Source organism: Megalobrama amblycephala, linkage group LG3, assembly GCF_018812025.1.
Source record: "Megalobrama amblycephala isolate DHTTF-2021 linkage group LG3, ASM1881202v1, whole genome shotgun sequence".
NCBI lineage: Eukaryota > Metazoa > Chordata > Actinopteri > Cypriniformes > Xenocyprididae > Megalobrama > Megalobrama amblycephala.
The window spans coordinates 12,277,873-12,295,912 of record NC_063046.1 but is presented as its reverse complement, the minus strand read 5'-3'; the positions used below and the strand labels follow the sequence as shown (position 1 = coordinate 12,295,912).

The following is an 18,040-nucleotide window of genomic DNA, read 5'->3' as shown; positions in this document are numbered from 1 at the left end:
CCTGTCACTTTGACGCTCTCGCCGGCGTTAACGGCCAAGCGCGTGTTTACATAGAAAAACAATGGGAAAGTAGCGCATTGGAATAGAAAAACGCGTTCTGTTTGAACGGCCCCGTTCTTTTGATCCATCAGTAAATATCGCAATAAAAGACTTATGCATTGTTCTCGGTCTTTCATCAGCTAGGGGTGGTTTCTTGAATTATATTATTCAAAAGCTATAGAAGCTGAAATAAAATTATAATGCAGCGTAAAACTTTATAAAAAATATATAGACTTTCCCTGCGTCTCAAACAGCTCCCTAGCTTCCTATGTCGACTCCCTGATCATCAGTGCCCTGACTACTAAACTAGGGAGCTGCATTGAGATGCAACACATGCAAGCTTGGACTAACTGAAGAAAAAAAAAAAATCAGAAGCCTCTTCATTGATGAAATGATTGACAAATCTAGTCGGCCAATCAGATAAATATAAAATGTCAGTGTGGGGGCTGTGGGTGGCCTTAAATAAGTTCTCCACTGTGTGCGCAACAACAGAAGTACAGAAAGCTTCGTGTACATAGGATTAAGGGTAAGTGTATTTCTTTATTGCTGATGTGTGAGCAAATCAACTGCGTTTCGTGGAACACAATCTGTTGTTTTGAAAATTAATGTTGCACAACTTTCTTTTTACATGTTGCACGTGTTAACTTAGCCTAATACTTTCACTTTCACTTTTACTTATATAGTCTGCAACAAAGAACAATGGCTCAAGCTAAAACCTGGGTCCTGAAGAAGCACTTTGAGGGCTTTCCCAAAGACTCTGACTTTGAGCTTAAACTAGAGCAGCTCTCTGAGCCCAAAGATGGAGGTTTGTGCTCTTTAAAATTAATATTATATTTTTCCATATTTGTTCTTCTGAATACCATTCTTGTTTTTCAGAGGTTCTTTTGGAGGCACTGTTCCTTAGTGTGGACCCTTACATGCGGTGAGTGAGAAAAAGTGCACTAATATCTGCATTTAAGGGCCTGATGACATTAAGTAAAGTCATACTGATCCTCGTTTGATTTGTGTAAAGTGTTTGAGGCATTCATTTTCATTTCCTCTAAATATACAATTTTATCTTTTTAATTTCCTTTAGACCATACAGTCGTGTTTCAATGCAAGAAGGAGACGTGATGATCGGAACTCAAGTTGCCAAGTAAGATAAAGTAGATATCTTTCATCATAACAAAACAAACTATGATTATTCAGTTTATTCAGTCAGTGTGAAATGGGAACTTCCCAACCGTATGGTTATCATTCGAAAAGAAATGCATTTGCTATCTATCACTGTCATCGGCTTGACATGAACTCCCGCCAACCCGCCAAATTTCAGCTGTGGTGGCGGGTAAAACAGCCACTCCCACTAGCCATTTTGGCGGGTTTGTTTAACCGCTCTTTGTCAGACACGTGGTTTTGTTGTGTGTGACGTCACCACGGCACCATACTTGTGGTATGCCTGCTGACTGTGAGAATGACAGAGATTACAAGATTAGAGATAACAAGTAAAAAACTCTAAAAAACTCTAAAAAAAAAAAAAAAAAAAAGTCATATCGCGATGAACTCACCAAAGATGCCAGATTGCTAAATCATCATACTTTGATATTGTAAACTATATTGTTTATGGTATAAGTGCATATACTAGTGAACAATTTAAAAACTATAAATCCCTCGAAGCCCACAGACATTTCACTAATGTCTGGGTGCAGGATTCATTTATATTCCGAACAAAGGACTGCGACAACACAGTAGTAACAGCAAAGGTAAGGTCTGCTGTGATGATGATGATGATGTAACGTTAACCGTATATCATAAGTTCCTGATTAAGGATGGTTTAGTGTTGTGAAGAATTTTGAATTATGTAGGATTACTACCCCCTTTTCATGAATTTTTTTTTCTTTATTGCATTAAGTACACAAGCCAATGTATAATACAATAAACATTGTTCCAATAAACAAGTCGTCATCATAAATGTATGTAGAATTTAATGGTGTATTTTATTATAGTACATTCTGGTATATTATATCTTTTTAGAGCTAAAATAATTTGTAAATTATTGTCCTCGATTTACCTCTGTGTTGTCTGGGTCAAATGACATGTTTGAGGTCTTGTGTGTGTGTGTGTGTATATATATGTGTGTGTATGTATATAAATGTGTGTGTGTGTGTGTGTGTGTATATATATATATATATATATATATATATATATATATATATATATATATATATATATATATATATAATATTTATTTATTTATTTAATAGCTATTTTTATATTTATTTTTTATTTAATTTTTATAGCTATATATATATATATATATATATATATATATATATATATATATATATATATATATATATATATTATAATTATTATTATTTTTTTTAATTCTGCCATGATTTTATAACATCACTGCATTCATCCTCATTCATGGATAAGTTAAATATCTGGTTTACGGATTGTGGATATTATTAATTATCTTGTTAACGCTATAAGTGCATATACCTGTGAATTCATAAAATAAAATAAATCTACAAATCACCCTGTGTGTACGACATTTGGATTGCATACTTCATTTGGCTGTTGAAATGTTGATTTACAAAAAGACAATAAAAAACATTTTGAATAATGTATTATTATACATGCTTTATTGTTCATGCCAGACTGGATAAAGCATCAGCACAAAATTATATTATAAAATATAGTAGGCTATTCTTGGTGCAATACATCAGCACATTTCTACACTACAAGAAATGTTTTGAGAAATTTTTCTCAAAAAAGCAAAATCTCAAAACAGTCAATAATCTCTATGTTCAAACAAAGGAGACACAATTCTGTGCAAATCATTTTTGTCTGCCCAGGTTTGCATATACTAGATATGGCACCGTTTCATTGAATGTTCTGTATGCTGTCTTTGGGAAACATGAGAGATAAGTGTTGTGCAGGCAGATCAAATCTGAGGTATTAAAGTTCACAGAAGCATTTAAAATTAGTATTTGTATTGTGAATGTTCGTTGCGTCTGGAATCAGAGGCACCAAAATAAAAAATGTAATAACACCATAAAGGTTCCCAGGTTTGGCAGACCCGTAACATCAACATCATCATCATCTCAAAACAAACATCAGACATCCTGTACATATCAAGTCCATGCTGCAGCTGTCGGTTTACTTCTGCACATGCCGATCATAGTCTCTTCCAGTCTCCTGCATCTTCTCTTGTGAATCCGATCACTTTCACCAGCCTGATGGACCATTAGTGTCAGCTGACTGCATTGTTTTTAAAACTATAAATCTACTATAAAAAATTACAAATCACCAAATTTAAATCTGTCTAGCCTATGTATTCGGCTCTCTCTGCTCGTCTGTTGACTATAGTGCAGTTATGGCACTTTAATAGCTTTTATGATGAAGGTTTACACTATGCACGTGAAATTTGTCATGCAAGAAATTTAAATAAAATAGGCTGTTAATCGCGTGACATTGGTTGTGTTCTTCTGCGTTAGCCTACTCATATTGAAGAGCATCAATTATTAGACTTTTAGCAGAAGAAGGCGAAATATCAAGCCTTAAGAAACAATTTGACTAATGATAATTAGGTGAAAAATACTGTAGTAATTTATAGTAAACCGGGGTACCGAACCCGAGACTACCTGAAGGAGGTGGTCTGAGTTCGGTTGCACTCGAACTGTACCGCGGTTCGCTTGAATATGAAAGCAACACGGACTTGGGTGCGCACTTGTTCAGGAAGTAAAGTAACCTGCGCATGCGTTTTCGCAGATTGTAATATATTTACTTAAATAAAACATGTAAGGGATGACAGTGTTGATGATTTATCTTGGATTCGAGCAGGAGTGAGCCTGCAGTGTATTCGCGCTTTGCGAGTGCAATCAGAGTGGCAAATGAATGGCAATCAGCTGTCTCATCTAAATAGGCTGCTTTCAAACAGCGGAAAACCATCATGCGGTGCACATACAGTAAACACAAGTGTCGTTTACTCTGCTGCACATAATAGCAACACATTAATAAAAAAAAACCCCACAATTTATTGACCCGCATTCTGTTTTCCGTCATGCGCCTTGCACGTGATGATGTAAGATGAACGCAGACACACCAGGATTCGAAAGAATCAGTTTGAGTGTGAAACCAGACCAGGAGGTACCGAGAACAATCGCGCCTGGGCTCGAACCGCGGCAAACGAGCCCAGTATGAAAGCCCCCTATACGGACTCGGACTCTCGTTCAGGAAGTAAAGTAACCTGTGCATGCGTTTTCGTCGATTGTAATGTATTTACTTAAAATTCGATTTTCAGATTCGTTTCTCAGATTTGATTCTCAGGGATTTTTTATTCAATGAATTCAATAAATTTTCACTGGCCCCACCACAAAAAATAATAAATGAATAAAATAGTTATTGTTTTTGTTGTTTTTGACCCATGCCTACCTATATTGTAATAAATAAGGTTATGACACCCAATATTTTAGATACCAGTAAAATTGAACATTTCTCGATTCCATTTGAGACCACAGCTAAAACTACTAATATATAAATTTCATTAATCAAATAAACAAATAATTCAACTACAAGCAATAGCACAAATAAAAACTGTATACAATCTTCACTGTACAAAATAAATAAAGGTTAATCCTCATTAAAGTTACAAAAACATTATTCAGTGAAGATCGGAGGGATTTTCTCTTTAGTTTGATTAACATTAAAACACAGACAGCTTCTGAAATTTTATGTGGCTGTCACTTTAAAACTAACGCACTGATACATACAATAATGACACGCATGCGTTTTCTCTACTGCTTACCATAACCGTAACCCAAAAAATCGAAACGTGGCTTTTGAAAATCCATATTGTATCAACCACATTTTTAAAAACGATTAATCAAAAAAATATTTTTTTGCCCAGCCCTACTTAAGGTTTAGTCCACTTTTAAATAAACTTTTCCTGATAATTTACTCACCCCCATGTCATCCAAGATGTCCATGTCTTTCTTTCTTCAGTCGAAAAGAAATTAAGGTTTTTGATGAAAACATTACAGGATTTTTTTCCATATAGTAGACTTCAATGGGCACCAAACAGTTGAAGGTCAAAATTAGTTTCACTGCAGCTTCAAATTGTTCTACACAATCCCAGACGAGAAATAATGGTCTTATCAAGAGAAATAATTACTCATTTTCTAAAAAAAATTAAAATTTTAGACATTTTAACCATAAATGCTCATCTTGAACTAGCTCTCTTTTTCTTCTGAATTAGAATTCCAGCAGTGTAGATACTGCTAAGTGTATTACTGCCCTATTCAGGTCAAAGTTTTGAACTAATTTTTATATGCAATATGCTAGTTCAATAGTATATAACAATTAGTTCAAACTTTGACCTGTGGAGGGCAGTAATATGCTTAGCAGTGTCTATACTGCTGGAATTCTAATAGAGAAGAAGAGAGCTTGTTCAAGATGAGCATTTATGGTTAAAACTATATAATTTTCAATTTTTTCAGAAAATGAGCAATGGTTTCACTAGATAAGACCCTTATGTCAGGAAATGAACACAGAGAGAGGATCCAAGTGCAAGTAAAACAATATTTATTGACAGAATACGCTGTACAATAACTTCACTCCAAATGGGCAGTCGTTGCAGTGACTGAGGCGTGCTGAAGCAATGGCGTGCGGAGGCAGATGAACAGGGTGGCACAGGGCTGCAGCGGGTATCAGAAACCAAGGATAATCCAACCCAGACGCGGGCACAAGACGACAGTTCATATAATCCACCCAGACGCGGGCACAAGACGATAGTCCAGAAATCCAGGAAACAGGAAGTGAAACACGGAACACACGACACCGGGACAGCCTGCAACGAACTGACAAAGACACCATGTAGACACGCACATTAAATAGCAAACACTGAACAAGACACGGCTGGCAGCACATCACAATCAGACAGGTGGGTGACGCCCACACAATCACTCACTCACAGGCAACACACACCACAACCACACGAGGGCGAATAAGTGAACCCATGAACTGTGACACCTTATTTCTCATCTGGGATCGTGTAGAACAATTTGAAGCTGCAGTGAAACTAATTTTGACCCTCAACTGTTTGGTGCCCATTGAAGTCTACTATATGGAAAAAAATCCTGGAATGTTTTCATCAAAAACTTTAATTTCTTTTCGACTGAAGAAAGAAAGACATGGACATCTTGGATGACATGGGGGTGAGTAAATTATCAGGAAAAGTTTATTTAAAGGTGGACTAATCCTTTATTATACATAAGACGAGACGCATATGGGGAAAACTCCTTTTTTCTCTGATTTCTGAAGCCTTTTTCAATCACGCAGTGAAACGGCATGGCCATTGGTTCATGAAGTTAAAGTAAACGAACGAACCAATGACGGCCAATGGTGAACGAGCCCGCTTGAGCCTGCCAAAAGGGGCTGGATATCAGGTTATATAAGTGCCCGTCTCACCATGGCAAATCCATTCATTTTCCTTCAGTGACGCAGATATCATCTCTTCTCCTCTGCTCGCAGCTCTCTATCTGCTCGTTGTTCTCTAGCAGCCGCCGCCCACGAGCAGCCTGCAGCTCTCTTGCCACTCTGCCTCGCCGCTCAGATCGCCGCTCTCGTGCAGCGCTGATCAACCTGCCTCTTCACAGCAGCCAGATCAGCTCACCGCTCTAAAGCAGCTCTGTTCCCACGCCGCTCCCAAGCAGCCTGGTCAGCACTTCGCTCCCAAGCCGCCTGCTGCATCGAGCGAGTGTGCTTCGGTGTATCCTTCTGCAACGCAGTTGCATTATAAATAAAATAAATATTATAAATATAGCTATTCTAAAGAGCAAATTTCTGCGACGTTGTTGCAAATGTCACGCCACGACCGTGGCATGTCCAGAGCCCCTCTGCACATGGATGACCTGCATAGTGAGTGTGTGCGATGTGTTTCTCCCACCCTGACCAGCGGCCCTCTGCCATTGCGAGCGACCTGGTCTTGTTCGGGGGATCTGATGAAGAGCCACTGGATGACAGCATGTCCATAGCACCCTCGGATATCGAGGATGCTCTCTTTGTGACCCCACCCCCTTGCCGTCTTTGGAGCCAACCGATGCCAGGACGTCCATTGACTCTGAACTCACCCGAGTGCTGTCAAAGGCTGTCAAGCAGCTCGGGTCTGGAGTGGTCTGCGCCGCACGAACCGACACACAGCACCCTTCTTACCTGAGGTCCATGATGAGCTCACAAAGTCGTGGCGCACCCCATACTCAGCCCGCCTACATCCTCCTGCCTCTCACACTCTCACTTCCATTGACGGCACTGAGCAGAACGGTTATGAGAAGCTGCCTCCTTTGAACGAAGCTGTGGGCGCACACCTGTGCCTGCCCGCCGCCATTGGATGGAAGACTTAAGGTCTATGTCGCAGCTATAGCAGCCTCTCATGCTCCTATAGCAGGGCAGTCGATAGGAAGAAACAACTTGGTTGTTCGTTTCCTTAAGGGATCCAGGAGGTTGAACCCTCCCCGTCCCCTCACGGTTCCTACCTGGGACCTATCCGTGGTTCTTAGAGATCTTAAAGGCCCTCCCTTTGAGCCAATCCAGACTGCCGACTTACGTCCCCTGTTGCTGAAAACCGCTTTACTGCATGCTTTAGCATCGGTTAAGCATGTGGGAGATTTACAGGCACTCTCTGTGAGCCCCTCCTGCCTTGAATTCAGGCCTAACGACTCCAAGGTCGTCCTGAAACCAAGACATGGATGCGTCCCGAAGGTCCTTTCCACCCCCTTTAAGGTGCAGTTGGTTATTCTCTCTGCTCTTCCTCCTCCTCAGGATGATCAGGAATTGAACCTACTCTGTCCTGTCAGGGCCCTGAGGGCCTATATTGACCGTTCCGCCTCTTTTCGTCAGGCAGAACAGCTTTTCGTCTGCTTCAGTGGCCACACGAAAGGTCTTCCGGTCACAAATCCCAGACTTTCCAGATGGATTGTCGATGCCAAAGCGCTCGCTTACTCCTCTTAAGGCCTTCAATGCTCTTTAGGTATAAGAGCGCATTCCATGAGAGGCATGGCCTCCTCGTGGGCATGGTCCTGTGGCGTTTCCATTGCCGATATCTGTGCGGCGGCTGGCTGGGCCTCGCCGTCCACATTTGTCAGGTTTTATAACCTGGACTTTCCTGCACTTCAGACATGGGTCCTTTCTTCCTCACCGCTGTGACTAGCTTATGTTTTTTTCCTGTTATGTCACCAACTATGTCCGGGTATAACTACATTTTATGCCCACTATATGCATCCTAGGCCCTACTGGCACCTTGGCTATATGGGATTGGGAGGATGACTACAGTATTTCAGTTCCCGTTGTCCGGTCCGTCCTCTCCTTTAGGCATCTGGCGCGAGCCCTTTTAAGTGCTTTGTTCCGATGCTCTGTCGTCCCCCTGTGTAGCATGGTGTGATTGAACTGTCCCCATATGCATCTCGTTTTATGCATAATAAGACATTCGACGCAGTACGGGTGTAGTATCGAAAGGGAACGTACTCGGTTACTGATGTAACCTTGGTTCCCTTAGATACGGAGTGAGTACTGAGTACTTTGCAGCGCTACTCGCGGGACGCCTCATGCCGTTGCTTCAGCCGAATTAAATCGATTTGCCATGGTGAGACGGCCACTTATATAGCCCGATACTCCACCTCTTTTGGCGGGCTCACTCACCATTGGCTCATGCTTTACTTTAAGTTCACGAACCGATGGCCGTGCAGTTTCACTGCGTGATTGAAAAAGGCTTCAGAAATCAGAGAAAAAAAGGAGTTTTCTCCATATGCACCTCGTCTTATGTATAATAAGACATTCAACGCAGTACTCGTTCCGCATCTAAAAGAACTGAGGTTGCGTTAGTAACTGAGTACGTTTCATTTACTCCGCTGCATATAATATCACCAAATTAATAAACACATTTTATTGACCCGCATTCTGTTTTCTATCATGCGCCGTGCATGTCTATGATGATGTAAGATGAACGCAAACACACCAGGGTTCGACAGAATCAATTTGAGTGTGAAACCAGACCAGCACTGCGGGAGCACCAGGAATAATTGCTCCCAGCAGGGGCGGATCTACCAGAGTGGCACGGGGTGGCAACTGCCACCCTAAGAAAAAGCTTTGCCACCCCATCTGCCACCCTTAGAATTATCACAGAATAAAATCTAAATGTTAGCAGTGTTTCAAGTACTGCTTTTAATCAGCAGCACTTCAGTGTGATTACATAAAAAAGACAGCATAATGCAAAATAATGGCAAGAAAATGTCTTTCAATAAACTGTGTTTGATGGTTGCACGCGCACGCAGCGTGCCCAGTCGAATCCGAATATGTCTGAGATTCATACATTTTTTCAAAAATTCATCAATTCATAAATCCGACGAAACAATAACATGAAATCATAAAAAAGATCCCAATCACAGAAACTAATCGCAGAGTTAGGTAAGAATCTAAATGTATTTTATTTTTTCTTGATTGCTAACACATTATAAGTGATTCAGTTGGCCCAGTTGCCCAAACCATCAGTTCTCAAAACAAAGACACATTTCTCAAAACGTTTAACAATGACAACGTTAGGTAACAAAACTTATGACACACCAGTCAAAATCAAGGCCATAAATCTCCAAAAACTATGCATGGGCGCTTGCTTTGGTGTTGCCACCCCTCATAGACCTCATGCCACCCCTTTGCCACGCTATATATCATTTTCTATATCCGCCCCTGGCGCCGGGGCTCGGACCACAGCACCAGTTTGTTTATACTACATTACTTTTGAATGGGACAATGCCTCTCCTTTTTAAAGTCACAGAATCAAAATGGACAATTCTTATTTTTTATAGAATATTGCAATGTTTATTTTAAATGTTTTATCTGTGCACATCATTATTTTTTAAATTCACATGTCCTTGTAATCTTTAATAAAAGTAACTTCCCCTCTGTCTTGCAAGGACATTAGGATAACCTGTCACTCACATGAGATTGCAGCAATAGCAAACCACAAAGATCCATTAAATTCCTGATGGATAAAATCAAGTCCCACCCTATTTTTTTTTTTTTTCTTGTTCAACAAGTTGTTTCACTTTGTTATATGTCACAATAGGGAAGAAAAGATTATCAAAACTTTTGTTTCATACCAATAACGAGTTGGTGGTTTATAAACCACTTTCAAAAGAAAAAAATCTTCACTTTCTTAACCTGATCATTTAATTTGCCAATCAATGTCTCTTCTTTCTTCTGTTTTGACTATAGGGTGATTAAAAGTAATAATCCTTCATTTCCTGTGGGCTGCCATGTGGTTGCTCAATGTGGTTGGAGAACGCATACTGTGTCAGATGGGAGTGATCTCACCAAAATCTCAGATGACTGGCCTCAAGATGTCCCCCTCTCCCATGCTGTCGGAGCCATGGGCATGCCAGGGTAAAACCCACTGCTTCTTTCAAACTCACAATTGTTTCTTTTCCAAATGGTCTTGGAAAGGTAGGTGTAGTAGATTTTCCCCTATGCACCTGACTTGAGTTCACCTGGGTCGTCTCCTAATCGACGCTTAATTTATACTCTAGCATGTCTCCTAATCGACGACATGTCACAGTTTTAAGTCTGGATGTCCTGTAAAGGGCACATTCAGGGCTTTGCAGAGATACCAAATTTTTATTGGTTTCGCCATGAAAACCACAACTTCTTGGTATTTAAATATGACTAAAAATGAGCATTCTTATGGAAATATGATAATATTTTGTAATTATCATTTAAATCTGATTAATTTTCAAATAGTTTGTTATAAATCAACATCTCAGGAAAATGTTATGGGGTTTCAAATCAAAATATGACTTTCTGTCACGAAACAGGACATTGATTTTATACATGACCTCTGTAGAGGACACCAGGATTTAAATCATGTTTATCAAGCATTTTAGGACATACAACAAGTGAAAGAAATTATATATAAATATTCCTATTAATTATTAGATATTAGTATGAAAATGTTGCCAATTATTACTCCCATTATTACACTTCTTTTTTCATTACATGTTGGTCCAAGAACACGTTAATATGCAAATTAGATACAGTGTATAGATACATTGTATTGAATGGGAAAGTCCACGTATGACTATTTTACCCACATATTGCATAAAATTAAATGGTATATCAATTAATTCCATTATATCTTTCATAACATAGTTGAGAATCATCTTTATACAAAGTTTGGTTAAAAGCAATCCTGAAGCCTAAAAATTAATTGGTGATTAAAAGAAAAATTCCCATTGTTTTTGCCTATACGTGTAATTTCATGCCATGTTATTTTTTTTAAACAACTTAGTCCTGGTGTCCACTACAGAGGACATATCATAACATATGAAAATATATAAAATATAATTTTTCAAAATTGTTTTTTTAAATTTTATTTCTTATGCTCTAAACAATACATTGGCTTGAAGAAAAAAAAAACTAAATTCAAAAAACGTTTTTTTCTGGGTCTCAGGAGGATATGATTGGTTCTTCATATGTCAAACCTGTCTGTTACTAGGTAAAGTAATCTTCCCAAATCATGTGTTTATTAGTTTGCTTGTTACTCACTATCATGGGGGCTATTATATTTAGATGGTTGTCTAGCTGTCCTCAAGTTTCATTTCCTTTTCTTATATTTGGACATGATTCAGACACACACTGACTTAGGCCAAAGGTTTGAGGACATGTAGGTTTCAAGAGCATATAAATGTTATTCCTGCAAGGAAAAAGAAATGTTAGTTGTGATTAATTAAAACATTCCATCACATAGGTCAAAGGCTTAATCCACTGTGATATACTAGTCATTATCTGATGTTTCATTTGATCACATCAAAGAGCATCACAGATGTTGTAAGTAGACATTAGTGTTCTGGGAAAAGTAAATGTGTTTTGTAATTCTCTTCTGGCTTTACGCAACAAACATTTGTTGCCAACATAATTTGCTTAGTGTGATTTGTTTTGGATCACTTTTAAACATGTTCTCAGAAGTGTTTTTGGTCTTTAAACACAAAGCTTCCACAGAGAAAGCAGTTGCTAGCAAGCAGCAAGTTTAAACTAGATAGACATTTAACGGAGAGAAGGGTATAGCTGCAGCCTGGAAATCTCCAAATAGGGGTTGGGAACTCTAAAATGGGCTGGGAGCTCCAAAATAGGGCATGGCTTCCTCCCATAGACAGACAGACACATGACACGCATGTTTGAATTTCTCCCCCAATCCATTTCAGTGCAGGGGATAACATACCGCTGGATGGTGCGAATGACCAATCAGAATCAAGTGTACCACAGAGCCACGTAATAAAAAGTTTTAATAATCGTTCTGATTCTATAAGAATAGGGAAGTCCACACCACAACAATAATGATAGCGACATAGAGGAACGATATTTTTAGGAATCACTTTCAGATTTTTTTGCAATTTTTTTAGTTGATGAAGGATAGAAACATTGACAGCCAATCAGAACTAGCCTGACGTGGTCATACTCAATTCTAGTTCGAATATGAGTCTGATACTGCTCCATTGGGCTTTGATTATGGGGGCGTATTTCAACCGATCCAGGAAAGACCTCAATTGCATAGACCTACAACCAATCAGAGCTACAGAGTAAGTGACGTATGTTGAGCGACGCATAGTTGTCAACAGAACTCTTCTTAGCGACCATCGGGGCCAGCTGATAAATCAAACTTTTGCCGAATCCCGTAGGAAGGACGGCAAAGACATCTTTCCCATCGACAAATGCCTTGATCGCGGTCCTCTGTTCCTTTTTTAAAATTAATGCGCTGTCGATATCTTCTATAACGGACGCGATGGCGGAATCTACACATCTCAGTTCTTCAACAGCCATCATTGTTGTAAACTAATTGACCTTTCGCAAAGACCCGCCCCCCTTAGTTACTGTTGCTTTGTCCGACAAGCCGTGGCGCTGTCACGCCACACAGAGTGGAAAATACATCGCGGAGCAAAGAGGAAACTGACAACACATCGACAGACAAGACAGAGCAGGTTACTTATGATATTAAACAAAGTCCCAGCTTTCAAACTGTGTAGTTATTAAAAAATTCAAATAATAAAAACCGTTTTGTGGCTCTTTAATGGGTTGTGACCATGACCGTGACAGATTGCTGTAGCGCCTCAGCTCAAGAGGCTCGTGAACCGATCATCTCTTCCTACTAGTCCATTTATAGCATCAAATAAACATGAATGAACATGAGAATGAATGTTGTTTCAAACGCGGAAAGACGTCAATATGCACAATTTTTCAAGTTTAACTCCACCGAGGTTAATCTTCTAACTCCTGACTGCTTTGTCGGACAAAATGGCGGATGCGGCATTCTGATTGGTTAGATCGCTTGTCAATCAAACTCCCCACGCGCTCTTTGATGACGTAGCTGATTACGTTTCTGGTGATAATCTGTCAATCATCGCCCTGACAATGTGATTGGTCCGAACAGTTTCTGTTCGGGCATAATTACTCCTCTACGGATCGAGTCCAGACCGAACTCCCCGACCTCAAAATGTTGTGGGCGGGGCTAAGTTCGGCTGGCATCCAGGCTAAATCAGAACCAATCCAATGTCAAAATGCTCAAGCATTTGAAGCGGCAGACTTTACTGCAGCGCACGCTTACAAAAACCAGAAAGTTATTGTGTGCTTTTGTGGTTTCTTATATAGTTATCTTTATAGTTATCATTGCTGGTCTGAACGGACCTTAATTCTGATGCAATCCTGTTTCAACTTATTTACAAATTGTACTTGATCTTTTATTTGTGGCACCACATAGAAATCAAATTGTATTAAAGGATACATGAATGATGATAAATAACTGTGCACCACAGGCTGACTGCACTCTACGGTTTGGAGGAGGTCTGTGCCATCAAATCAGGAGAAACCTTACTGGTGAATGCAGCCGCAGGGGCGGTGGGCTCTGTAGCCGGTCAAATTGCCAAACTTAAAGGCTGCAAGGTTGTGGGTTCCGCAGGAAGTGATAACAAGGTGGCGTACCTGAAGGAGCTGGGCTTCGACCAGGCCTTTAACTATAAGACTGTCCCCTCACTGGAGGAAGCGCTGAAGAAAGCTTCACCTGAAGGATACGACTGCTACTTTGAGAATGTAAGAACTGATTGATACTAGTAGGTTAATGCATTTTCTGATACTAACACTCAAATAACAGTACCTTTTTGTGGACCTTTTTCATTTTAAAAAGACAACTTTGTAATCTTGATTATTCATTGTTTTGGTTTGTTTTCTAGGTGGGTGGCTCTTTTTCGAGTGTTGCTATTCCACAGATGAAGGCTTTTGGGCGCATTGCTGTTTGTGGAGGAATATCACTGTACAATGACACCACCCCACAAACAGGTTTGTGTCTCTTTATGTGTTCATGGTACTGTTAACCTGGGCTGTGTCCAACAAAAATTAAAATTTGCTGTTAATTTACTTGCCCTCAGGCCATCCAAGATGTAGGTGACTTTTTTGCTTCAGTAGAACAGTAAAGACAATTTTAGCTGAAAACATGGTTCTCAGTGATTCATATAATGGAAATCAATGGGTGCCGTCACTTTGAGAAAAAAAACATATGCAGACAAAACAAAATTAATACCCACGGCTCCTGACGATACATTGAGGTCTTAAGGAGCTAATTTCATGACCACGAGCTTCCTGTCGCATAATGACGTATGCATGGGAGCGACCTCACACGTGAGCTTACACTGTTTGTGTACTACAGAGAGGGAGGGCGCGTGTTCACCAGCAGTACAAACGTCGAAAGCTGTTTAAAAGTTCTGGTCATCACAATGGCTGATTTGCATTTTAACACTAGACTATTCAGTTTATTGTATCATCAATGAATCTCAAAGTGACGGCACCCATTGACTTCCATTTATATGAATCACTGAGGACCACAGTTTCAGCTAAAAATCTTCTTTGCTGTTCTTTAAGCAAAAAGGTCACCTTCATCTTGGATGGCCTGAAGGTGAGTAAATTAACAGCAGATTTTCATTTTTGGGTGAACTATACCTTTAAATAGGGCTCTATTTGAGAGGACAGCCATTTGTAGTGGTGTCTAAAACCATGGCCCTGTCCCAAATGGCACACTTCATGTGCACTTTTGGTCTTGTGGACTTACAATGGCCGCTGCGTGCACGTGTCCATGTCCGTTAAGTCCACAAGACCGTAGGGTGTCCCATTCGTCATTTAAGAGACTGTGAGCTACGCAGAGGACTTTACCCGGCAGTCAAAGCGGCATTACGTTGTGAAAGTGCGGACTCAGAGGAAGATCGTGAGGGTTTAGGGTGCCATTTGGGACAGGGCCCATAGTGGACTTTATCAAGTGCACTCATTCAGTCCCATAATGCATTACAACAACAAATGCACAACTGATGTAAACTCAACGGCCAGAGAATAACCATAATGCACTGTGAGGGTAGTGCCGAATGCATTCCCGCGTGTCGCCAGAAGATGGCCCTAGTTTATCAGGTTAATCATCCATCCATCCTTGTTATTTCCATCCAAATCCAAATGATATCATACAGGTATAAATTCCTTTTTAATTGATTATTAAATTGTTTAATTAAGGCGTAAACACTAGCATGTATATGTTTGAGTTCAAGATAATTCTTTTCATTATTACTGGAGCTTCCAGTTTGCTAAGTTTCAAATGATTATTAAACAGCGAGCAGAAACTATGCAAAAGCAGCAGCCTTTCCAGTGCACTCAGTGTCTGAATTCACTCGCTTTTCTCCACTCCTTCAAGTGGACTATATTAGTGGAATAATGTAGGGAATAGTGATTTCGAACACCGTTCAGGAGAGGGTGCTTTGAATGACCTTTACACTATAGAGTCAATACCTCAATATGAATCATGCAAAACATGTATAGTCACCATTAGTGAAGCATAAAATTGGACATGAAGAATTGGGTAGACAGACTCTTGTTCTTTTACAGCTGTGGTTAATGTGTATGTCTTTTTTTAGGTCCTTATATACACATGCACATGATTTTTAATCAGCTGAAAATGGAAGGTTTCTTGATGACCAGGTGGGCACATAAAAATGAGGAGTCTCTAAAGCGAATGTTGACCTGGATGCAAGAGGTAAATCAGAATGTTTGGTTAATGCTATAAAATCTAAATATGTCTAATACCAACTTTATCTTAATATTCATATATGAATAATGATGCCGTTTCTCTTGATTTGGTGATTTACAGGGAAAACTGAAGTGTAAGGAACATGTCACTGTTGGGTTTGAAAACATGCCTGCTGCATTCATGGGGATGCTCCAGGGGGAAAACATTGGGAAGGCCATCATTAAAGTCTGAAGTCATGTGCTTCAGTGGTTTACTCCTATTACAACGTTATTATTTTTGGAACATTAATAATGTTGTGTCCTTTTATTTTGGTTTACAAATAAACTTTTGTACGATTTTTTATAATGAGTGTCACATTTTCCTCAAAATATGCACAAAGCAGAAATAAAATGTTTTTTTCTAATAAAAGCATATAAAAGATTTGTATGCCAAGATTAAAATATATAAGCCTATTAAGTCTTAAATGACTGTGGCTCAGAATTATTCAGCATTTCTAAATATGCTGAGTCATAAACAGTAAATAAATGATTAATGTACCGAGTAAGATTTGTTTATGACACTTATGCAATAGATAAGCAAGGTGTGATGGAATTTTTGAACTAATTAATTATGAACTGACATTTCTTTTCTTCTACAGGCTAACAAGCTAACTTTGAAATAGAGAAATAGTCACTAAGACTCTGGAAAAATTCTGCTGTGCTGGCCAGACAGCATCCTTAAAAAAATAGTCTATGGAAATTGTTTTGACCTATTGAGTAATCAGTAAACTATTAACCCGGTGATATTTTTTTGATGATCCTGTGATTCAGTTGTTCTAATCTAAATTTACTCCACCAGTGAGCTGGGCAGAGGAACTAAGTAGTTTTTCTTAAATCTGAGCCAATCATATTAAGACTGATGATGATTATGAGTAATAGATTACGCTATACTGACTGTGAGATGTACCTGAAATCCTATATAAGCTTCTGTATTCCTTTGATCAGGGAGAGATTATCTGGGACTGATGAGAACTCTCCCGGCTGTGATTAAAATCTTTGAAGGACAACAACTGGAGTCTCTGGTTATTGCTGCACAGCAAGTTTGGGAGCACTAGGTTTAAAAAGGTCAAGAGGTTGACCTATATATTATTGAGTGTCGATTAGGAGACGCCCTGGAAGATCAGGCAAACTTAAGTCAGGTGCACAGGGGAAAAATCTACCACACAAGGTTTTATGGTTTCTTTGCAATAAAAGTAATATTTTCAACTAACCATTATCTTTTGAGTCTGATTAGGCTTCCCTTTTAACTGTTTATAAGAGTCTTAAGTTTCCAACAACAATATGAGAGTAAGAGACTGATGCTACAAACTTTTTAGAAGTTTCTAAAGAGACAAGTTCTCTAAGAAAGTTATTTTGATATAAACGTAGAGGATTTACATGAGCTTAAAAAATGAAAGTTAAAAAGTATTTTTATCACCTGCACTGAGGATTGGGCGGTGATGTACAATGACAACACAAATGTATGTCTCCTTTAATATCTTAGTGAACACTGACATCTTGTGGCTCTATGAAATCGTAGTTCATTGTAGGCTAGATGTTCATGAAGAAACAAATGTACTCTGATATTTCTGATAACAAATCAGAAAATGAAACCAGTTTTTCTCTACAAACCTAACAATATTGAAGTTTACCACACACCCAGTAATATTCATAATGTTTGAATGTCTATTGAATGAAATTTACTACAATCCTGGAAGTTGGAACATTTAATGGTGCTAAAGAGGATGTTTTGTTTTATACATTTTTGCAATATTACTTGAAACTGTCTTTACTAACTGATAAAAGACTATTTATTAGGTGCACTGAAAGTAATAATATTAATATACATCATCTGTGCACGAGGTAGGGCCTTAAAAACATCAGCCAATCGTTTACGCGATCA

General features: G+C 39.1%; 1 protein-coding gene across 1 annotated transcript; it reads left to right on the top strand.

The window, feature by feature from the left end:
* Positions 1-17,165, top strand: LOC125264535 (prostaglandin reductase 1-like). The gene is made up of 9 exons (XM_048183911.1): positions 1-565; positions 723-844; positions 916-961; positions 1,115-1,174; positions 10,288-10,455; positions 13,875-14,148; positions 14,289-14,394; positions 16,008-16,126; positions 16,241-17,165. Exons 2-9 carry the CDS (start codon positions 739-741, stop codon positions 16,349-16,351), a joined length of 990 nt encoding a protein of 329 aa, XP_048039868.1. The 5' UTR covers positions 1-565; positions 723-738; the 3' UTR covers positions 16,352-17,165.
* Positions 17,166-18,040: the final 875 nt, after the last annotated feature.

What these genes read in the sequence shown, in the direction of transcription:
- LOC125264535 (XM_048183911.1), top strand. Translation starts at nt 739, where the DNA reads ATGGCTCAAGCTAAAACCTGGGTCCTGAAGAAGCACTTTGAGGGCTTT. An exon ending in CTCTGAGCCCAAAGATGGAG is followed by an intron (nt 845 to 915) that starts GTTTGTGCTCTT and finishes CTTGTTTTTCAG; the next exon opens with AGGTTCTTTTGGAGGCACTG. An exon ending in GGAGCCATGGGCATGCCAGG is followed by an intron (nt 10,456 to 13,874) that starts GTAAAACCCACT and finishes TGTGCACCACAG; the next exon opens with GCTGACTGCACTCTACGGTT.